Source organism: Drosophila subobscura, chromosome E (genome assembly GCF_008121235.1).
Source record: "Drosophila subobscura isolate 14011-0131.10 chromosome E, UCBerk_Dsub_1.0, whole genome shotgun sequence".
Lineage (NCBI taxonomy): Eukaryota > Metazoa > Arthropoda > Insecta > Diptera > Drosophilidae > Drosophila > Drosophila subobscura.
In genome coordinates, this window is record NC_048531.1 from 1,662,638 (window position 1) to 1,687,554 (window position 24,917).

The 24,917-nt window shown below is 48.3% G+C and overlaps 7 protein-coding genes across 13 annotated transcripts in view; 3 read left to right on the forward strand and 4 right to left on the reverse strand.

Moving 5' to 3' along the window:
- Positions 1-2,244: 2,244 nt before the first annotated feature.
- Positions 2,245-6,466, forward strand: LOC117890669 (kelch domain-containing protein 10 homolog). The gene is made up of 3 exons (XM_034795645.1): positions 2,245-3,423; positions 4,653-5,210; positions 5,278-6,466. Exons 1-3 carry the CDS (start codon positions 2,590-2,592, stop codon positions 5,704-5,706), a joined length of 1,821 nt encoding a protein of 606 aa, XP_034651536.1. The 5' UTR covers positions 2,245-2,589; the 3' UTR covers positions 5,707-6,466.
- Positions 6,467-7,342: 876 nt separating this feature from the next.
- On the forward strand, positions 7,343-11,241 carry LOC117890815 (pre-mRNA-processing factor 19). The gene is made up of 3 exons (XM_034795885.1): positions 7,343-7,485; positions 7,555-8,908; positions 10,956-11,241. Exons 1-3 carry the CDS (start codon positions 7,467-7,469, stop codon positions 11,098-11,100), a joined length of 1,518 nt encoding a protein of 505 aa, XP_034651776.1. The 5' UTR covers positions 7,343-7,466; the 3' UTR covers positions 11,101-11,241.
- Positions 8,972-10,958, reverse strand: LOC117890816. The gene is made up of 7 exons (XM_034795886.1): positions 10,787-10,958; positions 10,650-10,726; positions 10,482-10,591; positions 9,778-10,411; positions 9,578-9,711; positions 9,262-9,502; positions 8,972-9,205 (listed from the first exon to the last, which is right to left on the reverse strand). Exons 1-7 carry the CDS (start codon positions 10,824-10,826, stop codon positions 9,008-9,010), a joined length of 1,434 nt encoding a protein of 477 aa, XP_034651777.1. The 5' UTR covers positions 10,827-10,958; the 3' UTR covers positions 8,972-9,007.
- On the reverse strand, positions 11,225-11,928 carry LOC117890817 (ragulator complex protein LAMTOR2 homolog). The gene is made up of 3 exons (XM_034795887.1): positions 11,772-11,928; positions 11,526-11,712; positions 11,225-11,462 (listed from the first exon to the last, which is right to left on the reverse strand). Exons 1-3 carry the CDS (start codon positions 11,837-11,839, stop codon positions 11,340-11,342), a joined length of 378 nt encoding a protein of 125 aa, XP_034651778.1. The 5' UTR covers positions 11,840-11,928; the 3' UTR covers positions 11,225-11,339.
- Positions 11,929-12,255: 327 nt separating this feature from the next.
- LOC117891087 (mitochondrial ribonuclease P protein 1 homolog) lies at positions 12,256-13,771 on the forward strand. Its single transcript, XM_034796266.1, has one exon. The coding sequence runs from the start codon at positions 12,397-12,399 to the stop codon at positions 13,741-13,743; it is 1,347 nt and encodes a 448-aa protein (XP_034652157.1). The 5' UTR covers positions 12,256-12,396; the 3' UTR covers positions 13,744-13,771.
- A 7-nt stretch (positions 13,772-13,778) lies between these two features.
- On the reverse strand, positions 13,779-15,559 carry LOC117892524 (dynein assembly factor 3, axonemal homolog). Its single transcript, XM_034798814.1, has one exon. It carries the CDS (start codon positions 15,501-15,503, stop codon positions 13,779-13,781), a length of 1,725 nt encoding a protein of 574 aa, XP_034654705.1. The 5' UTR covers positions 15,504-15,559.
- Positions 15,560-17,425: 1,866 nt separating this feature from the next.
- The window catches only part of LOC117890259, a 32,820-nt gene continuing 25,328 nt past the window's right edge, over positions 17,426-24,917 (reverse strand). For 2 of the 7 annotated variants that reach the window (XM_034795011.1, XM_034795012.1), the window contains 5 exons: positions 24,233-24,328; positions 23,086-24,169; positions 22,769-23,011; positions 22,384-22,700; positions 21,316-22,128 (listed from right to left, as the gene is read on the reverse strand). In XM_034795011.1, the coding sequence (XP_034650902.1) occupies positions 21,316-22,128; positions 22,384-22,700; positions 22,769-23,011; positions 23,086-24,169; positions 24,233-24,328 (2,553 nt within the window). Of the gene's footprint in view, positions 18,509-18,838; positions 19,126-19,188; positions 19,558-21,072; positions 22,129-22,383; positions 22,701-22,768; positions 23,012-23,085; positions 24,170-24,232; positions 24,329-24,917 lie in introns of those variants that run through there. The other 5 variants (XR_004648566.1, XM_034795014.1, XM_034795013.1 and 2 more) reach the window with 5 other exon arrangements.

Here is a 24,917-nt window from a genome sequence, read left to right on the forward strand (position 1 = left end):
CAGGATATAACTTCAACGTTTCCTGAGTTTGTTCTTAAATTTTCGTTAAAAATACAAAAATTAATGTTTTGCATTTAAACGCCTAATATTTCCTAGACGGTAAGATAAAACCACAAAGTGTTGTTTCCAATTGTTCCATCGAATAGATATTCTGCATGGAAAAGTTATTTACAACCAGATGTAATACCAACGAGAAGAGACGTCTGAGACGCTTCTTACGCGTCACAACTTTTATACCCGGTACTCAGTACTACATCTGTACCTTAGCGGTTTTTGTCAAATTTAACATTTTTTCTTCATCTGTCATCTACATCTACAACACTTCTCACGCCAACACGCTCCTTTAGCTCGCCCCCCTTTCCTAGAGCCACACACTGCAGAGTCCCGGCAGAGGCAGAGGCAGAGGAACGCGAGTGGCATACTGCAGAAGCAGAGTGTGACTGAGAGAATGTGAAAAAACAAATATAAGCTGAGGGACGGGGTGGGTTTAGCCGCGGCTGAGGCAGAGGCAGAAGAACGGCAGAGGCAGAGGCCGCACACTGCGCGAAGCAGAGTGTGAATGAGAGAATGTGAAAAAAACAAATATAAGCTGCGGGACGGGGTTCCGAATTAATTTCTTCATTGTGGCTATAATAATGATCCAATCGGATCCCAATTCGGTGATCTAATAGATATGGACATACGGAATGGCGTTTTTAGATTTGTAGATTTGGGAGGTTTTCGCCCTTTTTCTGGGGTGGGGCTCATTTTCGAAATGCACTGGTTTCAGTGTGAGCATACAGCAGTCTGGAGCCAAAATTTGGTGGCTAGCTCTTATAGTCTCTGAGAACTAGCCGACAAACAAGACGGACGGACAGACATGGCTCAATCGACTCGGCTAATGATCAAGAACATATATACTTTATGGGGTCGGAAACGTTTCCTTCTGTGCGTTACATACAACTGTTATTAGCACAAATACAATATACCCTATTTACTCTTCGAGTACCGGGCATAAAAATAGTTTAAATAAAATGTACCTTTTTTTTCCTTGAGAAAAACCAAACATGATTTTGTCGAGCAGTGTAATTACACTATTAATTACAATTATAATTTGACGAAAATTTCAAGCAATTAAAATTGAGATACATAATCAACATAATTCAATACATTATCTTCAAGAATCCGGCGCAAAAGCCACACTACAGGCATACAAATGCTTGACCAGAACCTTGCAAGCCACCTCATGACCTCCCACAATACCAGCAGTGTCCTGGGCACTGATGCGCATAGAAAACACTGGGTGAAAAATAGTTGGAAATATTTCTGCATTAAACTGGTGGTGGTCCGGATTCCGGAGCGATGACAATGCACTGCGTTAATGGGCAGCACGACTGTCCTGCCTCTGCCGATATGCCTGTGTCTTGGTATTTTGGTTGCTTCCGGATGATTCTGTCGAGGTGGCGATCTTGGTGCAGCTACTTACATCTAGGCAATATGTGGTTTCACCAGGACAAGAAATAGATCATGAATCGGTGATCAAGTACCGATCCATGATCTATTTCTTGTGATCGGACGCGTTCACCACGACTCAAAATACGGCGCTGTCATGGTGATCGGTGATCAAGTTGTCCTGGTAAACGCGCCCAATTGCCTTATGCCGAAGTGATGGCACCCACATTATCGATACTTTCCTTATTTGATATGGTGGTTTACTGCATATTTTTCTTATCCCATTTTCAAATATCATTTGCATCAAAGTCACTTCTCATGTGCTTCATCAGAAGTATCGTATGACATTTTTGCAGAACAATGGTGGAACCGAACCCCAGCTGTGGGGGTTCCCGATGGAGTAAAAACGAACGTAAATAATTAGCAATAGAAAAGAGCCATAGGTAGTGGTTTCACTCTTTTTTTCCTATGGTTTTTCCAAATCTCTTATGACATGTGCTAGGAAAATTGAGAGAGATCGCGGTCTGCTTGGGCTATCCCACCAGAATCCCCACCATTAACCCTTAACCAAGACTCACATATATAAAGAGAATGTAATGTGTGATTAGTGTTAGTTATTTTGATTTAGACTTGATTATTTATCGATTGAAACAATTTAGATCAATTTTAGACCACAAACAAAAATAACATAATTTAATTTAAGTCCGTTTCAGGAGTCCCCTGACTATACACTCGATGTCCAAGCCAGTCGATAGGAATCACAGATACTATCGATAGTAGATATGCAGATCTTTTTAAAGCGTAGTTTTCCATTCGCGTAAATTTTATGAATGCAATGCACTCTCAATCAAAGGGCAATACAAAATAGATTTAATAAGTTGTGTTGCAATATTTTAAACGTGCATTTTCCACACAGCACATGTGTGTAATGTGTGTGAGTGCGAGTGAGTGAGAGCGAGGAATGTCAAAATGACAGCAACAAAGCAAGCAGTATAGCAAAACCAGCTGTGCGAGGTCGTGGCCCCCTCCCGAAAACAACAATATCCAAATTTGTACAAAGTAGACATATTTTACGTTCCATTCTGAAATCCCAAGTAAAAACAAAAATTGTGCGGGACCAAAATTGTCTATTACATAATACAGTTAATTAAGCGTGGTATGCACATGCTACAACCAGCCAGACTCAAGTGCATCACTATATCCACACTGCGTCATACCTGGAGATATATTCTCTTCGTGGCCAAGCTGCTGCACTACATCTACACGAAAGTCAGACATCACCTGGGGCTGCCATCTAATCGGGAGCACAACAACAATATCATGGATCAAGAAATGCCAGAGGAGCAAGACATGCCAGAGGAGGGAGGCGATCGAGAAAATATGGTCGACCAGCAACAGGAGGAAGAGCGAGAACATGCGGATTTGTTGGCACGTTTCCATGTTATTGGGGCTTTGGAGCCGATGGATGCGGCCAGTGACATGGATGACGAGGACGAGGAGGACGACGATGATGTTGATGTCGACTATGGCGATTCGGACTCGGACTCAGAGCTTGAGGAAATGTATTCAGATGAATCGAGCAGCTCCAGTGACGAGCCGGACGAACGGGACACCAAAGTCAGGCAGAGCAAGTGCCTCTTCCCGGATGAGCAGCAGCAGCCGCAGCAAAAGACACTGCGCCAGTACAGCTTCCAGCCCCTGCGGCTGGTGAAGTGCGCCTACAAGGACAAGCATTGCGCTGGAGGCTTCCCGCTGGCCCGCAGTGGCCACCGCATCATCGCCTCCAACTCTCATTTGTACTCCTTGGGAGGCTACAATCCGCGGAGCGCTGTCAATGCAGCTCGGCGCGGTCGCTGCCTTCTCTTCCAGGAGCTCTGGAGCTACAACTTTGCCACCAATCTCTGGAGGCTGGAGCTGAATGCAGAGAACGCAGACAACTTGCCTGTGGAGCTGGCCTCCAACGCATTGACCATTCACAATAACGTGTTGATTGTGAGTATTTGTCGAGATGGGAGGTGCAAGACAAAAATAGACGTTTTTCTCTCTGTTCTGTGTGTGTGTGTGTGTGTGTGAATAGGAAAGCGAAACTGTTAGATTAAGCCCCTAGCCCCGCGCTGTTCACCCCGTTCCGCGAATTGCAGTGAAAAAATGTTTTTCAAAGCACACGAGAGTGCAGGTTGTGGGTGTGGGATTGCCCTGACTGCCACCTACATATGCAGTTCGTCCAATAACGGGCCCTGTAGAGAGGAACTGCAGCAGTTCCCGCACATCTATTGAAAGAAATTATTATTGGGTTACAGAGAACGAACTCTGCTCTCCGTGCAATACGGATGAATGCCTGGGCCAATGCCACGCCCTGCCCTGCCCTCGATGCTCTTCCGCCTCTCCGCTTTGTTTATGCATTCTAAACATTCGAAATGTCAGCCCAAACAAACGGGAATCGCCCGATTCCGAGCGCCAACAGCTGCCCCCATGGCCATTGCCGTTGCCACTGCAGAAGTCTCAATGTCTGTCTCTCTCTTCCTCTCTCTCTCTCTCAGACCGCCTCGGCCTCTGTCTCCGTCCCTGTCTATGCGCATGCCATGCGAGTCCCAACCCTCTTTCTGTTGTTTTGCTTTCCATTTTGGTTACTACGCAGTTGCTGTTTATGCTGCGGCATGCAACAACTTGTTTCCCAGCTTTTCCCTCTAGGGCTCGCGATGAAAAACAAAATCGCTTCCCCTGCCACATCTCCCTCTCCCTCTCCCTGTAATCCCAGCTGAGAGCGCGCGCGCTTTTTGTGGGGGACTAGTGGGACTAACTGCCTTTGGCATTTTATGCTGGCTCTTGGCTGCAACTTCCCTTTTCCCATCCCGTGCACTCCTCAATTAGCTATAATTTGATGACGAATCATGACCGATACATACAAAACATACTGGAGACGAATGTGTCCGCTTATCTGGGGCGACAACACTGGTCAGCCTCTGTTCGGTTCCCTCCCGAACAGATAAGCAGTGGCTGGCTTTCGCTTTATGGGCTCAATATCTTCTAATTTAATGCTTCGCCAAACATTTCAGGGGCGTGCAAATGCACTCACAGCACAACAGTGCGCACTTCCTACATAGGAAACAGAGAATACATACAAACAGACATACATACTATGTACATACATATATATGTACATACATATGTACATTGGTACATTTGGGAGTTTCAATTGTTCGTTTTCTTTCTCTTTGCAGTCTCATGGAGGTACTGGTTATCCATTCGGGGAGTCCTGTTCGAACGATTGCTATGTCTATCGAACGGCTAGTGTTGGGGCAACGCCTGCCGTCAATCGCCTAAAGGTCACCGGAGATCTGCCAACGGCCCAATACGGTCCGGGGATTGTGATCCACAAGAATTATCTGTACACAATCGGGGGAACGACTGGCTTCGACTATACCTGCGACGTTTACCGCTTGGACATGCGCACAGGAGTGTGGGAGAATGTATACATTAGTCGGCCGGAGATGCGCGAAGATCCGGAGGGCCGCTACCGCCACGAGGTGATCTACGATGGAAAGCATATATTTGTGCTAGGCGGCGGGACTTCACACTCTGTCTACGATCTGCAGCGCATTCCTGCCTACAACTTGGATGCTAACTGCTGGGACTACTTTGACACTTTCCCAGATCCACGGATCGTCGATGTGGGGCGAAACAATAAAGGCTATCCGAAGCCGCGCAAGTGCTTCTCGTGTGTGCAACACCAGTCCACCAATGGAGACATCGAAGCCTTCATCACGGGTGGCTTACAGGTGCGTTCATGGCTTGCAGGGCTCTCTGCTTGAAATGTATCTAACAACTTTTCATCCCAATGCTTAGGGTGACTTTTCGACATACTTCTCGGACATTTGGAAGCTGAATATGCGCACCAAACAGTGGTTCCTCCTTGAGACAAGTCTTCCACGTCCCTTGTACTTCCATTCGGCCGCACATTCGGATAACGGCTGCATGTACGTGTTCGGCGGCATAGAGTACAATGACAAGGAGATGCGACGGCGCAACGGCCTATACAAGATGTGGATGACCGTGCCAAAGCTTAGCGAAATGTGCTGGGATGCCGTCACCTACTACAACGACAATCTCGACATGTACGATCGCAAGGCGCTACTCAAATCTGGCATACCCAAGACATTTACTGATCGCCTGCCGGCGCAAGCGAGGAAGAAGACCGAGAAGAACGAACCAGATCCATCCATGCTTATTTCCCTTTACTCCCACCCGAAGCGTGCTCGCTCCACAACGCATTAGCTTCTTCAAACTAAATCAAAAATCCCTTCTCCCCTTAAAAAAAATCGAGTTACGTGGAATGGAGCCTTTGGTGCCGTGCCACCTGGCCTCTTACATACATACATACATATATACCAACATAACTTTGCGTTACTATTGTTTAAACTTTAAAGGTTTTGTTTTGATATTGAGCGCGCGCTGTGATCGAATACGAAGGACATTTATAGTTGTACACATACATACATACTTATGTATGTATTTTGATATTTCGCAGACTCGAAACAAAAGGGCGGACGGACATGTTTAGCATGTGAATAAGATTGTAATTAAGTTAGCTAGCTGAACAACAACCAGAAGAACTCCAGCAACATAAATACATACATAAATACAGATATAAACTACAATCCAAGCAAACGTAATTCTAAACACTAGCAGCAGATCGAATCGTTACAGGACCGTCAGCGCACTCCACACCACTACCCCCAACCCCACAACCACAATAAATAATTTCTCTTCACCCGCACAGAGACTTGCACCCAAACGAAATTAGTTTTGAAGGCTACACCAAACAATGTCATATAGAGGAGGTCGGCATGCACCTCCGATGTATTTTTGTCAAAGTGTACATACATAAATTTAGCAGTAGTAATATTTAAATAACTTAAGAGAATCCATCATCATTGCGATATAATGTACCAATGCAGGCATCAGTTTGCTCGAATTATCTTACCCAAGACTAAATTTGGTTGAATCTAAGTTAATAAATACATTTTTAATGCAACACCATCCATCCCTAGCATTCGTATTCTCCACCTCCAAAATCATAAATCATCACGATATTGCGTAGTTGACCCAATTTCTAGTTTCCACGAAGTTTCTGTTGGGGTGCATTGCCGCATCCCATCGTTGGTAATGGGATGGTGGGGGGATTCATGCGCATTTTGTAATTCCAAATTCACCCCAAAAATACAGGTACAATATTAGGCGCTCTGTCTCATGAAAATGTTTGCAACGTCGGTGGTTGGAAAAACTGTTGCTGACGCCGCCGCAGGGCCTGAATGCATGGAACAAAGAGATTTCTGCAGTTTGGCTGCGTAATAAGTCCGTGACCTAGTTTATCCATGACGTCATGAGTGAAACGGAAATGATACACAAATGATTTTCAGGTTGCATGGTGAAAGATGTGTGCGACGACTTTGTAATTGTTATACCTGCTCTTATGATATAGTGTTATCCTGGCCGGGATTATTATTAAACTGCATTGCAAAACCAGCTCGGCTTTGATTTAGTACATTCATATTTAAGCTCACTTGGCGCCAGAGAGTTGCCACTCACGACGTAACGTGGCTATTCGAAAATGTTTGCGTTGCACTGTGACTGTCTTTATAATAAGAATTAAATATACCGAATATGTATCACCCAATAAAATATGAAAAGAGAGGGGTCAGACTCAGACACGAAAAATATTATTGCGACAGAATCAGGAATGCTTATCCCATAAAAACGATAGGAAATCAACCATACTTTTTGCTAGACACGACATATTTTAGCGAGAATTTGGCAGTTCAAGAGGTTCACAATTCAGTATTTTTGTCGGTATATGTTGAAACCGATATGGTATTTCGGTATATTTTTAAATCAAGAAGGTATATTTCGGTCAATTCCGCGGTCATACTAAGCGGCATTTGCCGACAATTTTTGCGCTTGATTTGGAAAAACGTGTAAAAACTTTATTTATATCAAAAAAGAAGCCGCACAAAAGCACTTAAACACGCATTGCAATGGCTTTGGTTTGCGCACGTAAGTAATTGTATATTTCTGAAGCGACTTTGTGTGGAAACTTCCTTTTTCGGTCGTCTGTTCCCCCAGTGACAAACGAAGTCCCCGAGACGCCCGTCGTGTCTCCCCACTCTGGAGCCGTCTTTGAAAAGCGGGTGATTGAGAAGTATCTATTGGAGAATGGCTGCGATCCTATTAGTGGCAAGGAATTGAAGCCGGAGGACTTAATTGAACTGAAAACGCCGGCGTTGGTGAAACCCAAGCCGCCCAGTGCCACCAGCATACCGGCTACTCTGAAAACAATGCAGGACGAGTGGGACGCCCTAATGATCCACTCGTTCACACAACGTCAACAGCTGCAGACAACGCGACAAGAGTTGTCCCATGCCCTGTATCAACATGACGCCGCTTGCCGCGTGATTGCACGCCTGAACAAGGAAGTGGCCGCTGCTCGCGAGGCTCTGGCCACGCTGAAGCCCCAGGCCGGTGTTATGAATGCACCGACGACGATTCCGCAGCCGGCACTGGCCTCTGAGGCTGGCGGTGCCGCAGCCCATCCCATGGAGCAGGCTGGCATGAATGCAGAGGTGATACAGAAGCTACAGGACAAGGCCACAGTGCTCACGCAGGAGCGCAAGAAGCGCGGACGCACCGTGCCGGAGGATCTGGTCTCACCAGATCAGGTGAAGAGCTTTCTCACGGTGGCCTCCCATCCTGGCCTGCACTCGGCCTCGGTGCCGGGCATCCTGGCCCTAGACATCAATAGTGCCGACCACAGCAAAATCCTGACCGGCGGCAATGACAAGAACGCGACCGTCTTCAACAAGGACACCGAGCAGGTGGTGGCTATCCTCAAGGGACACACCAAGAAGATCACCAAAGTAATCTACCATCCCAACGAGGACACAGTCATCACCGGCTCCCCCGACATGAATATTCGCATCTGGCACGTTCCCACATCCCAGACGCAGTTACTCTTGGGGTGTCATGACGGACCGGTGACCGGGCTCTCGCTACACCCCACAGGTGACTATTTGCTTTCCACATCGTCCGACAAGCACTGGGCCTTCTCGGACATACGTACTGGACGGTTGCTCACAAAGGTTATAGACACTGCCGAGGTAGGTCTGACGACGGCCCAGTTCCATCCTGACGGCTTGATTTTCGGCACGGGCACTGTCGATTCCCAAGTCAAGATCTGGGATCTGAAGGAGCAGAGCAATGTGGCGAACTTCCCCGGCCACACTGGTCCAATTTCGGCCATATCCTTCTCCGAGAACGGCTACTACCTGGCCACCGCAGCGGACGATGCCTGTGTGAAGCTGTGGGATTTGCGCAAGTTGAAAAACTTTAAAACAATCCAACTGGACGATGGCTACGAGGTCAAGGATCTGTGCTTCGACCAGAGCGGCACCTATCTGGCCATTGCCGGAACCGATGTCAGGTGAGTCCTTGTTCTAATACACATACATTAATCAGTCCGAATTGGGTCTATATATACATTTGTATATGTATATTGAAATCGAGTGAGTTAGTGAGTGAGTTAGAGCTTGTTCTTGCGTCGCTGCTGCAGTTGCAAGCGATGATGCTTCTTAAAGTGCTCCATCCAGTTGTGTAGGCGGTTCTGCTTGACCAGTGCCCGTCTCGACATTTCCTTCTCCGCAGCCATGCGGCGTCGAACTTGCTGCTCCACGCTTCGGAGCTTACTCGGCTCAAGGCGGTCCAGCTGGGACAGTAGCTCCTGTTCCAAGACATCGTTAGGAAGCGTTAGCTGGTGTTGAGGATTATTTATCTTACCATAACGTAGGATTGGATCTTCTCCACCTTGGCCAGGGTCGTGTCCTGTTCATCCTCGTACGTTGACTGGGCGGCTGCCAGAGGAGCCTGCATGTCTTCCATAGTGCGCCATTGCCTCGACGATTTCTGTGCGGGCTTCAGCGCCAGCATCGGCTCCTCCTTTTTCTGTTCGGGCTGCACTTTGTTCTGTATGTGCCTCAGGATTACAGGCACAATGCTGTTAAGCTTTATGTTCAGCTTGCTGGGAGGGAGATTTCATTAAGTATATTAACTATATTTGAACTGATCCCCGAGACTGCCCAGCATCACAACTCACTCTTTGCAGTAGCTTTGCTCGTAGACGCTCAACAACTCGGTGGCGCGCTGCTGCAGACCAGCCACACGACGCTGCAGGAACTCTGGGTCCTTTAGAAAAACGTTGGCCGTCACCTTGCGCTCGAATGTTTTTTGCTGGAACCACAACAGTAATGCTAAGAATGCACCACACTTGACATAATTCAAAAAGATTCCACTCACGGCTTTGTCGTGGAGTATGCTCACGATGTGGTTGAGCAGGGCCAGCTGGGTGAAGCGTCTGTTGTAGTTGGAGACCTTTAGCCGGTTCCTTTCGTAGCCCCGAATCCAAACGTCCGCATCCAAGTGATTCCGCTTGGCGAGGTAAGGTCTGACCACTTTCTCCATATAGCTCTGCACTTGCTGCACCTGTTCCAGGCCGGCTGGATGTCGCTCGCTGATCTCCATGCAGACGATCTCCTTGGGCATGGTCAGCCTATCCCTTTCCGGACCTTCCTCTGCCAGCTCATCCACCGTGTCGTCGAAGTAGCTGATTAGCTTGAGAAGGTACTGGAAGCGACCGTAGACTTCCTGTACCTCCATTAGCACACGTTGGTGTTCGAGCTTCACCTCGTTAAGCTCGTCGGCCACCTTGTTCTCCTTCAGCATCTTCAGCTTCTGTTGGGCCTGCAGCATTTTCTTAAACTCCTCCGCCTCCATTTTTTTGAGCGATTCTTCAGCAAACTTGTGAAAGTTGTCCGCCTTCTCGTACAGCCTGTCCTGGTGCTCCTTCTCGCGTTTCCTGTCTAGGAACATCTCCTGCGTGGCATAGTACATGAATCGGTTCCGCGTGATGTCACGCAGCAGTAAAACATCTCTAAAGGAATGATTCAATTCTTCGATGGCATCTCGTCTTTCTCTAGCCCCCCTCCCATTCACTCACTTACGTTTTCATGCGGAACTTTTTGGCCAATCGCTGCGCACTGGCGTCGGTTATGTAGTCTGGATCGATGGTGGTCACCACGCATGGAGCTCGGGGATTGGCAATTTCGCCGCGCTGTAACCAAAACCATGTAAAAAACCAAAACCATTTCCATGTTTTTGTATGGCCCTACCGCATTGAAGTCATCAATTGACAGATTTATGGGCTTCGGGGCATCTGGCTCCTTGTGGGTCTGAGGGCGTATGAAATCTATCAAAGAAAATCATTTGGATTAAACCCTAATTATCACAATGAATACTTTTATGCTACCTTCATATTTGCGGTAAACCTTTCTCTTAAATTTGTGCATTTCGTCTGTGCCGTGCCGCGCAGTTTTTCCTCTGGGGAACTAGTTTACTTGTTTTTGGTTGCTATGACACAGGAATGCCATCTGCCATGACGACTATATTGACGATACCCGGCTTCCTTTCCATTTTAGGGTTTACCTATGCAAGCAGTGGCAGGATCTGAAGATATTCAACGACCACACGGCCCTGGCAACCGGCGTCCGCTTCGGAAAGCATGCACAGTATCTGGCATCCACCAGCATGGACCGCACACTGAAGCTGTATGCCATCGAATAAGCACCAGCTGCGGCTCAGCCCGGCATATTAATAACTAAGTCCTAAAGTTCTTTCAAATGTACGAGTATTTTAAGCTCTTTTGTGTGTACTTTGAAGAATTATTTCAGAAAAATAAACCTGACCCTTCTATCCGAAACAATACGTATATTGGCATGTGTCTAATTCTTCATTACTGTATAAACTTATATAGAAATATGTATTCAACGAGTATCACTCGACTCGACATGGACTCGCCTTCTTCAAGAAGCTGAAATCATCTTCAGCGGCCTCTCCAAATAGGCGGCCAGGGACATGGCCTTTTGCTTCAGCATGCCCAATCCAACGTGGCTCCTGGCATATAGGCATAGCAGCACACTAGCCACCTGCAATAAAAATGATTAAGCTAGAAGTCTGAGCAGAGGAGGAGATTTGTTCGTTTCGCTTGCCTGTGTTATGGCTACATGACCGGTCTCGCAATCAATCAGCACGAAGGTCAATCGGTCTTCACGGAATGCATTCCGCCCGTGTTTTTCATACGCCGCCCATATATTGCTGGCAATGGCTGCAGTAATGCGGGCATCCTTATCGCCATAGCCTGAGTAGGCCAATAGTGCACCCTCCTGGCTGAGCAGACTGCAAGTACAGACACTGATTTTTTTGACTGCAATTAAATTGTTCAACAATTCTCTTACAGGGTGTTCTCGACGCCTCCGGTATTCGCCTGGCTTAGAACTTGTGTGAGTGCCTTGGGTTTCAACATTTTGTGAAGTTTGTTAAAATACAAAAAGAAAAAAAACAAGAAACTTCGATTAGCATCAGCTGTAGAGTGGACCGCGGAATTATCGATAAAATATACCGTCAGACCCTCAAAACTATATCGAAATATAAGTTCTAATTTTCGAAATATACCGAAAATATCCCGATGAAAAAACAATATTTTTCACTAGGTTTTGAAAATACTAGAGTCATAATAATGACCATATGTACCAGTTTACAATCTACCATATTTAGCTGTTCCAGTTCCGTTCCGCTGATCGAACTAGTTCAGTTTGCCAAGAAGCGTCCTCTTATTTGTTACAACCTGATTTAAAAGTACAATATTATAAAAGTGAGTGCCTAAAATTATTCAATCTTATAGAAATTGTATTAGTTAATGAGATAAAATTATATTTTCAGTGACGACGATCCTAGCTAGATGGTCATACTAAACCGAACATAAAAGTCGAGGAACATCGTCAGTTCACCAGCTGAACCCTATAACTTCCACAGCTGTTCGAAATTATAAAACAATTTGTGCAATAATTTTGAAAAATAATAATGCTGAAAACACTAAGGCCATGGAGATTGGCGAGTCACATTCTGAAAGGATGTGCTGCACCTGCCAGGAGAGTCTCGGATTCATTCAAAACTTTCGGCGGCGAGAACGCGCTCGCCGGCAGCGAAGCGACCCCCAAGAAGTTTGCGAATCCCTTTGCACAGCCTAGTCCAGCGATGAGCGATGGGCCTGCGGAAACCGAAGAAGATCGGGAGAAAAGGAGAAAGGTGCTGCAGCTGGAGGCTGATATTGCCCATCAGGAGGGCCGTCGCGTGCCGGCCTTGGACTTTTTCCAGGACCATCACTGGGACCACGTGCTGTCGTTGCCCTCGAAATCGGCCCGCATAAAATACTACGCCTTTCTGTGGCAGATAAATATGAAAAAGGAGGCGGACCAGCGAAAGAAAGCAGAGCGAGCCGAAGACACTGAGCGTCGGATCGCTGAGCTGCGAAAGGAGCGGGAGGAAAACACCCACATAATCTATGGCCTGGCCCACACCTCTATGTTCCTGCGCATCTACGACACAACAATCAACCACTGGCAAAACAACCGGCTGACGCGGGCCATGCAGTTCGCTCCCAAGATGGTGCTAGACTGTTCCTACGACACCCACATGAACAATCGGGAGGCCTCCTACGCGGCCAAGCAGCTTATGCTGTGCTTCGCCGAAAACCGCCTCAACGACGAGCCCTTCGATCTGCACTACTGCAACGCCCAGATGGAGGGAAGGTGCATGCAGAGCCTGAAGCGCTACATCCCCACCATGCTCAATCCGGAGTTTCCAATGAATGTGCACAAGCAATGCTTCACTGAGCTTTTCGACAAGCAGAGTCTTGTCTATCTGACGCCGCACTGCCGCGAGGATCTAGTCACCTACAACCCGGACGACATATACATTGTTGGCGCCATGGTGGATACGATGAACAACGAGCCCCTGTCGCTGGCCAAGGCGAAGCGGCTGGGTCTGCGCATGGCGCGCCTGCCACTGGATCGATACCTGCAGTGGGGCTCTGGATCCGGAAAGTCCCTGACCCTCAACCAAATGATCAACATCATGCTGGACCTGAAGAAGACCGGTAATTGGGATTCTGCGCTGAAGCATGTGCCGCGCAGAAAGGTCGTTGACATGGACTCTCAGCGAAGGACGGAGGATGGTCGAAAAGCTCTTGGGACGCGGGCGAGAAAACTCAACGTGCGTATCGATCATCTGCTGGACTTCGAGGAGGAGCGCAGGCATGCCACGGCCTTTGCCGCACCCCCCCAGACACTGCGTCAACGCAAAGAGGGCATGGAGTTTCAACTGGACACATGGGCAGCGGGAAAGAAGAAAAAGAAAAGGGAGAACTGAATAAAAAACATTTATTGAAATTAAGCAGGTTCAGTCTAGTTGCTCTCAAGGGCATCTTCTGCCTGGTAGATCTGACCTTCTTCAGGATAAGTCTCTGCCTGAGATACATTGTCAGCATCAGCCCCGGGTTCAGCCTTAGCATCATCGCCCTCGTCCTTGTCCTCGCCTGTGTCAGCTTCCTCAGTTTTATTGTACTTCAGCAGCATATGCTTCTCATTGATGGCATGGTCATTGGCCTGGGCATCTTCTTCCTGGTAGATCTGACCTTCTTCAGGATAAGTCTCTGCCTGAGATACAGCGTCAGCATCAGCCTCGGGTTCAGCCTTAGCATCATCGCCCTCGTCCTTGTCCTCGCCTGCGTCAGCTTCCTCAGTTTTCTTGTACTTCAGCAGCATATGCTTCCCATTGATGGCATGGTAATTGATGACAGCCTTCAAGCCAGCCTCCTTCATTAGCACCATGGCCTTGGCCTCGTAGGCCTGCACATGATCCCTGCGCTCCACCGTCAATAGCTTTGTCTCCAAAAGGAAGAGGGCCTGCGCACGCAGGGACTGGAAGAACTCTTGGCCCAAGAAGGAGAAGTAGTTGTAGGCAACGAATGCAATGTCAAAGGTGTTCGCCCAGCGTGCGGCTCCCTGTTGCAGCTGCACCATCTCCATTGGCGACAAATAGTGCACGATCACATCCGGCACCTGGATCCAGGGTCTATCGTAGCTCACCTGCCCCTCACCTGCATCACACTCGTTGTGGGTGAGCAAGGGCGTCATGAGCAACTGAACCGATCCGTAGCGGCGTGAGCGTGTGGAATCGTGCTCATAGGCGGTCTGGGTGTGCAGCTCGTGGAAGAGCTCGAGCAGGTTGCGCTCGGTCACATCGGTGGCCCGATAGTCGTTTTCGCCGTGCGCAGAGTTGTGCATCCGCTCCTCTGTGGTGCGCAGCCCAAAGCCGCAGAAGGGGCCCGTTTGGATGTCGCCTACGTAGCCGCGGTGCAAATAGGTGCGTCCGTCGCGCACCAGCCCGGCAGCGAATGTCTTGTTTGGCTTGCACTGCTCGTACTCGGGGAAAACGAAGGCCACCCCGCACTCCCGCCAGTAGCGGAACTCCTGCGAGCAGATCTGCTGGGCCTCGCGCTCCTTTAGGGTCATGCTCAGGTCCCAGTCAAAGGCGCCGTTGCGGTGGTCGTAGCGAGTGCCCAGCAGGGCACGCGATCGCTGCTCCCAGTAGGTGGCAATGTTGTACTGGTGCCACGGTTGAGGCTGCCAGAAGCTGAAGGCCATCTCGAGCCCGTCGCGCTCCTTGTACTTTAGTCCCTCCAAGCAGAGCATGGGCGCCAGGCGCTGCAACTCCTCCTCGTCGGTGACCATTTTGAGCAGTGTGCGGCCCTTGGCTGCCACGTAGTGGTGGGAGCTCGGTCGCATCAACGAGTTCCCGTATATGTCCATGAAGAGGTGGGCCTTGTACCCCAGGCTAAAGGACTCTGGAGCCTCCAAGGCCACACCCAGAAGCAGCATATTTCGGGCCACTATCTCGGCGCACCCGTCCAGCACGTATATGTTCAGCTTGGGCTTGCTTTTGTATGTGTACCGCTTGGCCAGTGTCTTGATTATGTGGCGCGGATCGGCTCCGCCGCAGATCAAAATATTGAGCGCTCCGTGAGGAGATGAGGCTCCGTCTCCGCATCCCCCCTGCTCGTCCTTGATCTTGAACGCCTTGATATACTCGGCATATAAGTCAACCGCTGAGCTGAGACCCCAAAACATCTTCGCTGGAATCCAATTAATATTGAGTTTATTTATTTTTGGGACTTGCTTTCGTTCCACTTCTGTTCTGGCTTCAATCTGTTTATATTCGATTGACTTCGGTTGCTGTGACTACTTCGTTGTGTTCGTTGTCCTGGCGACGCCTTGTCCGTTTAATTCAGCTTCTGTGTACGCAGCGTATCTCTGGTGGCCCCTCGTTTATTTCCATCCGTTGCGAGGATTAGGGCGATGCCGTGGTAATAGCGGAAATTGCTTTTCGATATCACTTGGCTGCAGCGTGCTGCGGAAAAACTATTTTCCTCTGGCGCCTAGGGGAGGATTTGCAGTTGGAGTTGCTAGACGTGGATTTGGTGCTGAGAAAAATCCATTATTCAGAGATAGCTGTTTGCTTTGGCAGAGCCGTGCAGAAGCGGGTCCAGCGAGAAGGGAACTCGGATGCATAAGTGTCGCATTTCCAAAGAGAAGGATAGCTTGAAGAAATTCTTTAGGAACACGCCAGGGTTATTTAAAGTGCATCCAGATAACTAATTCAACTAATATTTCTCCTGTCAGTTAAATTGTTTATTCTGCCAGAATTGATTGAGCAATTTGTGAAACAATAAGTTGCCAAAAACAATTTAGTTGTAACATTTTAAGCGAAAAACAAATTTCTGAAACGAGACGATGCTTGTATGTATTTTTGGTGGACCTTACCTTTGGTAGACGGAAACAGCAAAAGTGCGTCCAAGTGGCACACTTAATCCAGAGACTTTTCCTTGCAGTGCCAAGTTTATTCAGTTTTCGATGTGTTTCCGGGAAACTTTCTCTTGACAGTGTCTGAAAGTTCTTAATGCATGGTAAGTCTTTGCCATAAAGTTTCCTTTCGGTGCGGAATGCCTTTCAAATGCTCTTCTGATGCTCACGGTGTACGCTGCGTATGCGTGATTTCCATGAAGATGTGCCCAAGTGAAAGCTTTAACGTTAATGGGAAGGCGAAGTGCACATTAGAAGCGTTTTGTGCTGCAATAATGCGCGAGATGAGTTAGCTCGGCCTCAGGCGATGTGGTAGCTTCGCTCACATTGAATTCAAAAAATGTTTCGCCATTCATCTGTTGGTGGTTCAGGGGGTAAAATGGATTGGGTTGGTTTCTTTACACAGCTTTTACCGAATGGATGTTGTCCATTATGTGTTGCCTCTTCCCATTTCTCTTTTTGCGGGCTGCGAGCTAGACAACAGAAGTAATTAGAGCGAAGGAGCTCGAAAGGAAGAAAAGGGTTGACCAAGGCTCAACGTTTTTTTTAGCTGGAAAGTCCTTGTGGGGAGGTTCATTAAATTGCAACTGTAAATGAGTGAGCAGTAATCGATCAATGGGCGTGTGTGTGTGTCCGTATTGTTCAGGGGCACAGTGGAACAGTCGGTAACCCACATAAAAAATGAAGGACTCCCTCCGCCCGCCGACCGCCTTCAGCCTCTTGATTCTTTTGTGCACCACACCAACTCTTATCAGCAGCATTCATTGTCAATGCTTTCCGCAAACTTTTCTCATTAGACAGTGCAAACAAAATGGCTGCGTCTGCGGTTTATCCTCTGGCTGTCGCAGCACCACGCACGCCCCTCTCACCACTCTCTGCCCCATCCCATGCGGTGCTTGCTGATGTGTACGCTTTCGGCTTTTGTTTGACATTCGCTCGCAAAATGGTGTCATAATGGCCACAAACTGCAAACAAACAGTCGGAGCGACCCACAGCTGGTACGCGAAACGATGGCAGATGAGAGGAAGGAGATGATGGCAGATGAAACCAGTGCATAATGAAATGAAACAAAGCAAAATTAATCGTTGTCAGCATGGCATGCATGTGCGTGACCAATTAGGATCCTGAATTAGGAACCCCCTTAACCTTGACGAGTTCATCATTAGCCAAAGAAAAGCTCACCAGACTTCCGTTTTGCTGTTTCGCAGTAAAGTTGAGTAAGGTTTAATTTCGGTTTAATAGACATAGACAGTGGTGTACATTGATCCACATATGTATATATATGTATATATTATCATATCTATTTCCATATTAATATCCAGATGCACGGTTCCTCGGGAGATGCTCGGCTATCGACTTCTAGTGGACACTACGACTACACTACACAACGTAGACATAAGTTTTCTTAGTTTAACAAAGTTTCACTTGTGGCATGCATAGAAATATATCTGTGTGTGTGTGTAGAAATATCAATTTTTCGATTTGAGATTTTGGTTTCCTTAGCTTTGGGTCTTTCGTTCCAGGCCAGAACCTCTGATTGTCAGAAAGTTATTGAAGTTATCCAAGGGGAGGTGCCGAATGCACATTCTGCCAACATACATACATTCATATGGATACTCTGTTGGGGCACTCCTCTGGTTGTGTACTTATTAGCTTATTATAGACATATTCTGATTATTGCATTAGTGCGCTTCCTCGCTCGTGCGAATTTGGTTTTCTTTTTAAGCATAGTCACGCTTTTATCCCCTCAGAGAGTTTGTGTTTGCATTTCTCGGCTAAAGAGATTCTACGCTATTCCTACATACATTTGTTAGTGGTACTCAGGGTTCATATAATTAGTATTATTACTATATTTAGGTGAGTGGGAATGTGTGCTGGAACAATTAGGCAGCTCCGCAGTGTAAGTACTAGTACATAAAACACTCTACAACAATAAAATGCCCAAATTGGCTCACTTAATGCTATAATTCCTACAAAGTCTGAGACGGTGGTTTATCTGATGGTTTAATATTTCATCTACACACAAACGGTGGAGGGAGGGGGGGATTGAGGGATGGCAACCCGCAGCCAAAGCTCGACGCAACGGAAGATGGCGGTTAATTGTGGCGCTACGTTACGTTAACAGTTACGGTTACGGTTACGGTTACGCACTTACTCGTAAGTATTGCTTGCGATTGTGGAAATAAATGTATCTTAAATGCTAAGGTGTCGTAATTGCAGCCGTTTCAGGCCTTATCCTTTGTGGTATCCTCCTCCTCCTGCAGCGAAGTGATCTGAATAGAGGGACAACAACAAGAGCGGAGTTTTATTAGATGTTGGTTAGATGATCGCTGCCGTCTCCATTATTTACTCTAGTGACATGCCTAACACTGAAAGGGTTCTACGTTCGGCTATGTTCAACTCTAGTGAAAAATGGCAAATATGTATTACGAGTAATTATTGCACGAGACATTGAGGAAGTTCAGCTGGAACCACTTCTACTTTCCTGGTTCCAGGTGCAACTATTGGCAAAAAAGGAGTATGTAGGTAAGCTCTAGCTGCCAAGGAAGTCTGAGTACTAGCACATAATATTTGTGCCTTTAGCTGGTTGGTTTTCTACTTACTTGATTGGATCCAGCTGGAGGTGCAGTCTGCTAAGTGCAAGTCAACTCTTGTGTCATTATTTGGTTAATATTATTGTTATAACGCTATTAAGTTTCTATATGTGGTTTCGGTTCGATTATTTCTTGCATGTAGAATTCTCAAAAGTGGTTCAGCATTTGCGTGAGGTACAGGTATAGTACTTATGTTCGAGAGTTATGTGGATCGCACTACAATATTTATCTGCTATGCACGAGTAGTTACTTTGCTTATACAATGGCTTTCCCCTAAAAGAAATCGTCGAAGTCGTCTAAAAACGGAAAACAAAATCACAAAATATTCTGCATTTGCCGAATCGGGTTCGTCAATTTGGAAGCTGTTGTGGGTTCCAAGTGGGGCGGGAGGTGCTCTAAGTTTTGACTTATTATTATTCGGTTCGGTGAGATCTCATGCCAATCGATTGGGGATATAATGTAGATCCTACATCTATAGCTATATCTATTTCTGTGTGTGCGTTCTCCTTGCAAACATTCCGTGAGTAAACAAAATGTTCTATATAATTGTTTTAGGTTTTTGTAATATTTATCGACGTAGTGTGTCGGGTTGTTGGGCTGGCTGTTGGCTTGGTTGGTTGGGTTGGTGCCGTTTGATGCTCTGCCATTGCGGACTGTGGTCACAGTTAGTTGTCTTGTCTATGGGGGCAGTGAGCTGCGGGAACTGGTTTTCGAACTGTGGGCGTTGCCTGTTTCGTTGGTGGTGTTTCGTTGTTGGAGTTGCGGTTTGGTCGGGTGGTTGTTGGAATGGAAAATGGGAACTTCATTTTCATTTGCGTTAAAAGCGGAACCTTGTCCAAACAACTGTGTGTCTGGCAACTTGACAACAACTTTAATTCAACGAGTATTCAAATACAAGTGAATACATGATACGTGATTATATATGTATAATATATTGAATAGAGATATATATACACATCGAGAGAGCGGAGAACGGTATGATTCGAGACGATAGGGAGGTAGTAAAAATATATATTCGAGTATTGGTATAGAACGAGTACGAATATTAACAAATCAAGTAACAGTTCACATTCAGATGTTCGAGTATGTATAGTACATATGAATGTAAGTACGAATATTATGGTACAATAAGACAGTGAGAGAGAGAGAGAGGTTCAAGTTCCGTTTGGGCTGGGAGAGTACTGACTTCGTTCTGGAGTGTGGAGAGAGCAAAACATGCCTGAGGAGATTCGAATTTATGAACTTAAAGTAGAGCTTGGAGAATGCATTTTCAGCTGCTTACCTCATTGGCCTGGGAATTAGCCTGAGCTGAGAGTACTGCCAACTCGGCACTGTCCCCTGCCCCGTGCCATTCGGATTGATGGATTTTAATTCGCTTAAATCAGGGCGATTCAATTCATCCTGCCCCATTACCCATTACCCAGACAGGGATGCGCTGGCTTTTACTTTGGCTATCGAGTTAATCGGGTTGCAGTTTCATTGATTGGAATTTCATGCCACGCCAACTGGGAAATGAGCACGTCCAGTGGTGAGGTCGGGTCGGATTGGGGGAGAGAATGAGCATTATTATTATCCATGATGACGGCAGTCGAATACACATTTCGTTTGGCTTTTCAAGAGGATAATCTAATTATCAACTTTTCCACATTCTACCGATAATGGACAAGCAAAAGGACATCAAAAACATCAATGCACATTCCATCCTTGAGCCCTTGATGCAGTGAAATGCTGCACGTACAATACCTTGGAGTGGCTTATCAATTTCCACTTTTCAAAATATAACTGCTGCAAGTTCCGCTCTTGAAATGTACATATTTATGTACTTACATTTAGGAATCGCAAAATGATTCAGGAAACAGTCGACTGTTAATCGAATCAAAGAACTTAGGGGCTTTGGGGTGTGATTCTTTGTTCCCTACTGACCACTGGACTTGTTATTTTCTTAGCAATTCGATGAACTGACTTAAGCAAATCCTTCCAGACTGTACCTGGTAATTGCCGTGTTCCCCGGACTACCCATCAGGCAGTACCATAAATACAAGTCCGAAATTGTCCAGAAACTGATCGAGTACCTAAGGTGCAGCCCATCTTCACTGATGGCTCATCGAGTGAACAAAATACATTTCTGGGGTCTGTGGTCTGTGGTCTTTGCTTCGCTAAAAGTACTCACCTGGCTGTTCTGTTGGTCAGTTGCTCTTTGTGGCAATGAATGTTGGGGGTAATAATTGAACGAGCACGCAAAATAAAACCAAATTAATTGTGGAAACTTTATTCAAATAAATAGCTTCAACTTGACTAGTCGAGAGCATCTACGCATGGCCAGAACTACATACATAAATACGCATAAAGAGTTGAATAAAGTGCAGGAGGGAGAACAAAAGTCGTGTGGTTTGGTGTGGTGCAGCGTAGCAATTGCTAGAGTGTGGTTGTGTGGCTGTGGAGGAGAGTTCGTCGGGTGGTGGGTGTGGCTGATGCTGGAGCGAGTATCACTGCACAACACACTGGTGGCAGGTGGCTGTTGGCTCTTGGGAGTTTGAATTGGAAGTGGAGTTGGGCTTGGAGTCGCGATGGGGAACCCTCCGTTCGGATTGGGACTTGTGGCGCAGTAGGTGCCAGCGGCGGTGAAAGTAGCCCCCACATGAGGTGGACGACTTCTTGGCCCGCGAGGAACCCTCGAGGTCGTCCGCATCGATGTGACCGAATGAGGCGCGACTGTACTGCGGGTGCAGGACCAGATCGGTGCGCAGGCGCTGCACATTGCGACTGTCACAGTTCTCCACCACGATGATGGGCGTGGGACGGACAGGAACCGGCGGGTTCAGGCGGGTGTTTGGCTGGACGGACATGCAGTTCCTCTGGCGCTGGCCTCGAATCAGGTGAGACTTCAGGCTGGGCCAGTGGAAGAACTGGCGCAGCGTGATCAGCCGAGGGGAGTCTGCCGGCGACGGGGCCGCGTGCAGCAGATCTCTCACCAGGTCGGGCGCCACACGGTGCAAGGTCATACTACTACTCTCGGGGCTCGGGTTCTGTTCAGAGGTGGGTTCTGTCCGCGTTCTCGTCGCGTTCAGCTGGTGGCTGCCGGGGGTCTGTGGGGGGGTGCTCACGTAGAACTTCGTTCTCGGCACTCGCAGACTGTTTGTCTTCCATGCATCGTGCAGGGAGCGGATACCAGGCAGGCGTGCAAGGAGGTGGATGTGGTCGTAGGAGGCTGACAACATACCTGCGCGCTCGTCCTGGTACTCATCGTCGTCCGACGACTCGAGTCGGTCCTCCACCAGCGAAGTCTGCCTCGACAGACCCTGGTGCATGGTGTTTCAGTTTTCAAATTTCAGATTTCAGATTTCAGATTTATGTGTAAGCAAACAGAGACGAGATAAGCAAAATGAAAAGAAAGAAAAGGAAGAGAAAAACCAAAAACCAAATCGTGAGCGCCATCTACTGCCATGGAAACAAGTACAAAAGCGAACTGTGGCTAAGATCGGACCACCACACCCAGACCATGGTTATGGCCCTGTGCTGGTTGGGTTGGCTGCCTCGATGTAGTATTGACTTACCGCATTGTGGCGTCGACGGGGCGGAGATCGCTTGTTCCACAGCGCCTCTAGCTGGTCGAAGTGCTGCGACTGGGCCAGAGCCGCCTGTTCGGGACCGAGGTTGGCCTGGGAGGCCCCCGTCTTGTTCTCGGCGATCTTTGAGATCTCCTCCATGCTGGCCGAGACGCTGAAGCGGCGCTTCAGGCGCTCATCCACCTGGGCCATCATGACCGATGATGTCAGGTGGCCGTACTTCTTCTGCCAGGTGTACGTGTCCAGGGACACTTCCTTCTTTAGCAGCCGCTTCATCTGGCGCTTCGGGCCCTGCGGTCGGAGGTCTGAAAGCGATTGGGAATGCAATTAAAGTTAAAGAGCTTGCTGAATGGGATCGACGGAGGAGGCAGACCATCCACATCCTTGGTGGGTCCCGAGTACGTGGGCAGCTTCACATACTGCGCCGGCGTGTTGTGCAGACAGATTACCGGCAGATTGTAGCTATCCACCAGCTGTACCAAGACCCGCGACACCTCCAGGCTGATGTCGAAGTGGGTGAAGGGCACGTGCATCTGCAGGGAGGTCAGGGCCAGGCCGCGCTTCGTCTCCCACACGATCAAGGTCTTGTCATCGCTGCCCGACACAGCCGTCGAACCTGAAAACGGAAGGAGGAGGGATAAGGGGGATTAGAGGGATTGGACGGAGAGGAGCTGCCTGGTGCGGACTCACCATCTGCCGAAACCTTCACTCCAATGACAGGACCCAAGTGTCCGGCCAGCGTGTGGACCTCCTCGCCTGTGAGCAGGTCCCACAAGATGAGGTTGGTGTCCTTGGAGCCGGACAGGACCTGCGTCTTGTTGGTCACAGAGACGGCGACACAGGTCACGGCATCGCTGTGGCCGACCAGCACCTGGCTGAGCTTGCCGCCCGTGGACTGCCACACCTTGAGCGACATGTCGCGGGAGCCAGTGATGATGTGCATGCTGTCGGCGCTGATCTCGAAGCAGGTGATCTCGTCCGAGTGCGAGACCGAGTACTTCTCGTCCTCCTGGGTGAGCGACCAGATCTTGAGGGTGTTGTCCCCGTTGCTGGAGGCGGCGAAGCGCATGTTGTTGGTCACCACCAGGCTCTTGTACGGTCCCTGGATGGTCTGCAGCAGGTTGCCCGAGTCGGCCATCCACACGAGCAGCAGCGAGTCCCGGTCCGTGGAGATGACTCGCAGCGAGTCCATCAGCACCACCACCTTCACCACTGGCGCCGCATGGCCCTTGAACGTGTTGATGGTCTCGGTCGCCGCCAGGTTCCAGACCTGCACCAGCCGATCCTCGGAGCCCGTGGTGAGGAACTCTCCGTTGGGCGCGAACTTCAGGCAGTTGACGACGCCAGAGTGCCCCTCCAGGGTGCACTGGTACTCTGGCGTGTTGATGCGCATCAGGTGCACGCTGCGGCCCGAGGCGATGGCCATCTGCTGCGAGTCCCGGGAGAGATCGAAGCATGTGATCGGTGGCAGGGTCGTCGAGGGTGAGCGCTGGGCCTGGGCATGCCGTTTCAGACTCCGTTTGCGGCGCGGATTGCGCGAGTACGGGTTCACGTAGAGTTCCTCGTTGCGGAAGGAGTAGAAGGTGATCTTGTTGCCGCCCACCGTGATGAGGAAGTCGTCATTCTCCATGGCATAGACGGCGGTCACAGGCCCCGGGTTGGGTGGCATTGATCGCACCAGCTTGCCCGAGTGCATGTCGTAGATCAGGGCTCGTGTGTCGTCGCATCCCACCACGCAGCGCTGGCTATCCTTGCCAATGCAAATGGTCCGTACCTGCAAGATGGAGTAGTGCTTGGTAGCCGAAGGATCATTTTCCATTGATCCACTGAGACTCACCTTTGACTTGTGTCCCTTGAGCGTGTGCAGCTCCTTACCCGTGGCCAGAGTGCGCACATAGAGAGCATTGTCCTCGCAAAGGGCCAGGAGGAAGACCTGCGGGCGAGAGGGACAAGCACGTTAATGGCAACTCGATTAATGCCGGGAGCTCCATCACAATTCAATGCATTTCGAGTGTTATAATTCGGGCCCCAATCGAGGCATTAATAGGGAAACCTACTGCATAACCCAGTAGAAAGCAGAATGATGAATTGGATTTTCTTTGCGAAAGGAGATAATATCCTTGTTATCGTAAAACCATTTCTTTCTCCTGCTGATGGGCAATTCTCAATGTGTGAAATTTAATTGTGGATTGCCGACCGCAAGGATCAGAAGCGGAATGTCGACAGAATTGCAAAGGAGGAAGTCCATTGGTGATTGAATCGTCTCATTTCTCGCCCTCTTGGAGGCTACACTTTTATTATTTTGGCTGGTGTTGGCTTTATCTGTCGCTTCCAAGGGCAGAGAGGGATGGCAGACCAAGCCCCAGTCCCAGCCCAGGACACCTTGAATTACAGCTGGTTTCCTGTTGTCTGCCTTCTGTGGATTTATTGGATAAATGGAAGCGCGAATGGGAGACAGTTTTTGCAGAAGGCAGGAGACTGCAATGGAAATGGGAGCACGCATCAATCGTCACGCGAGAGGA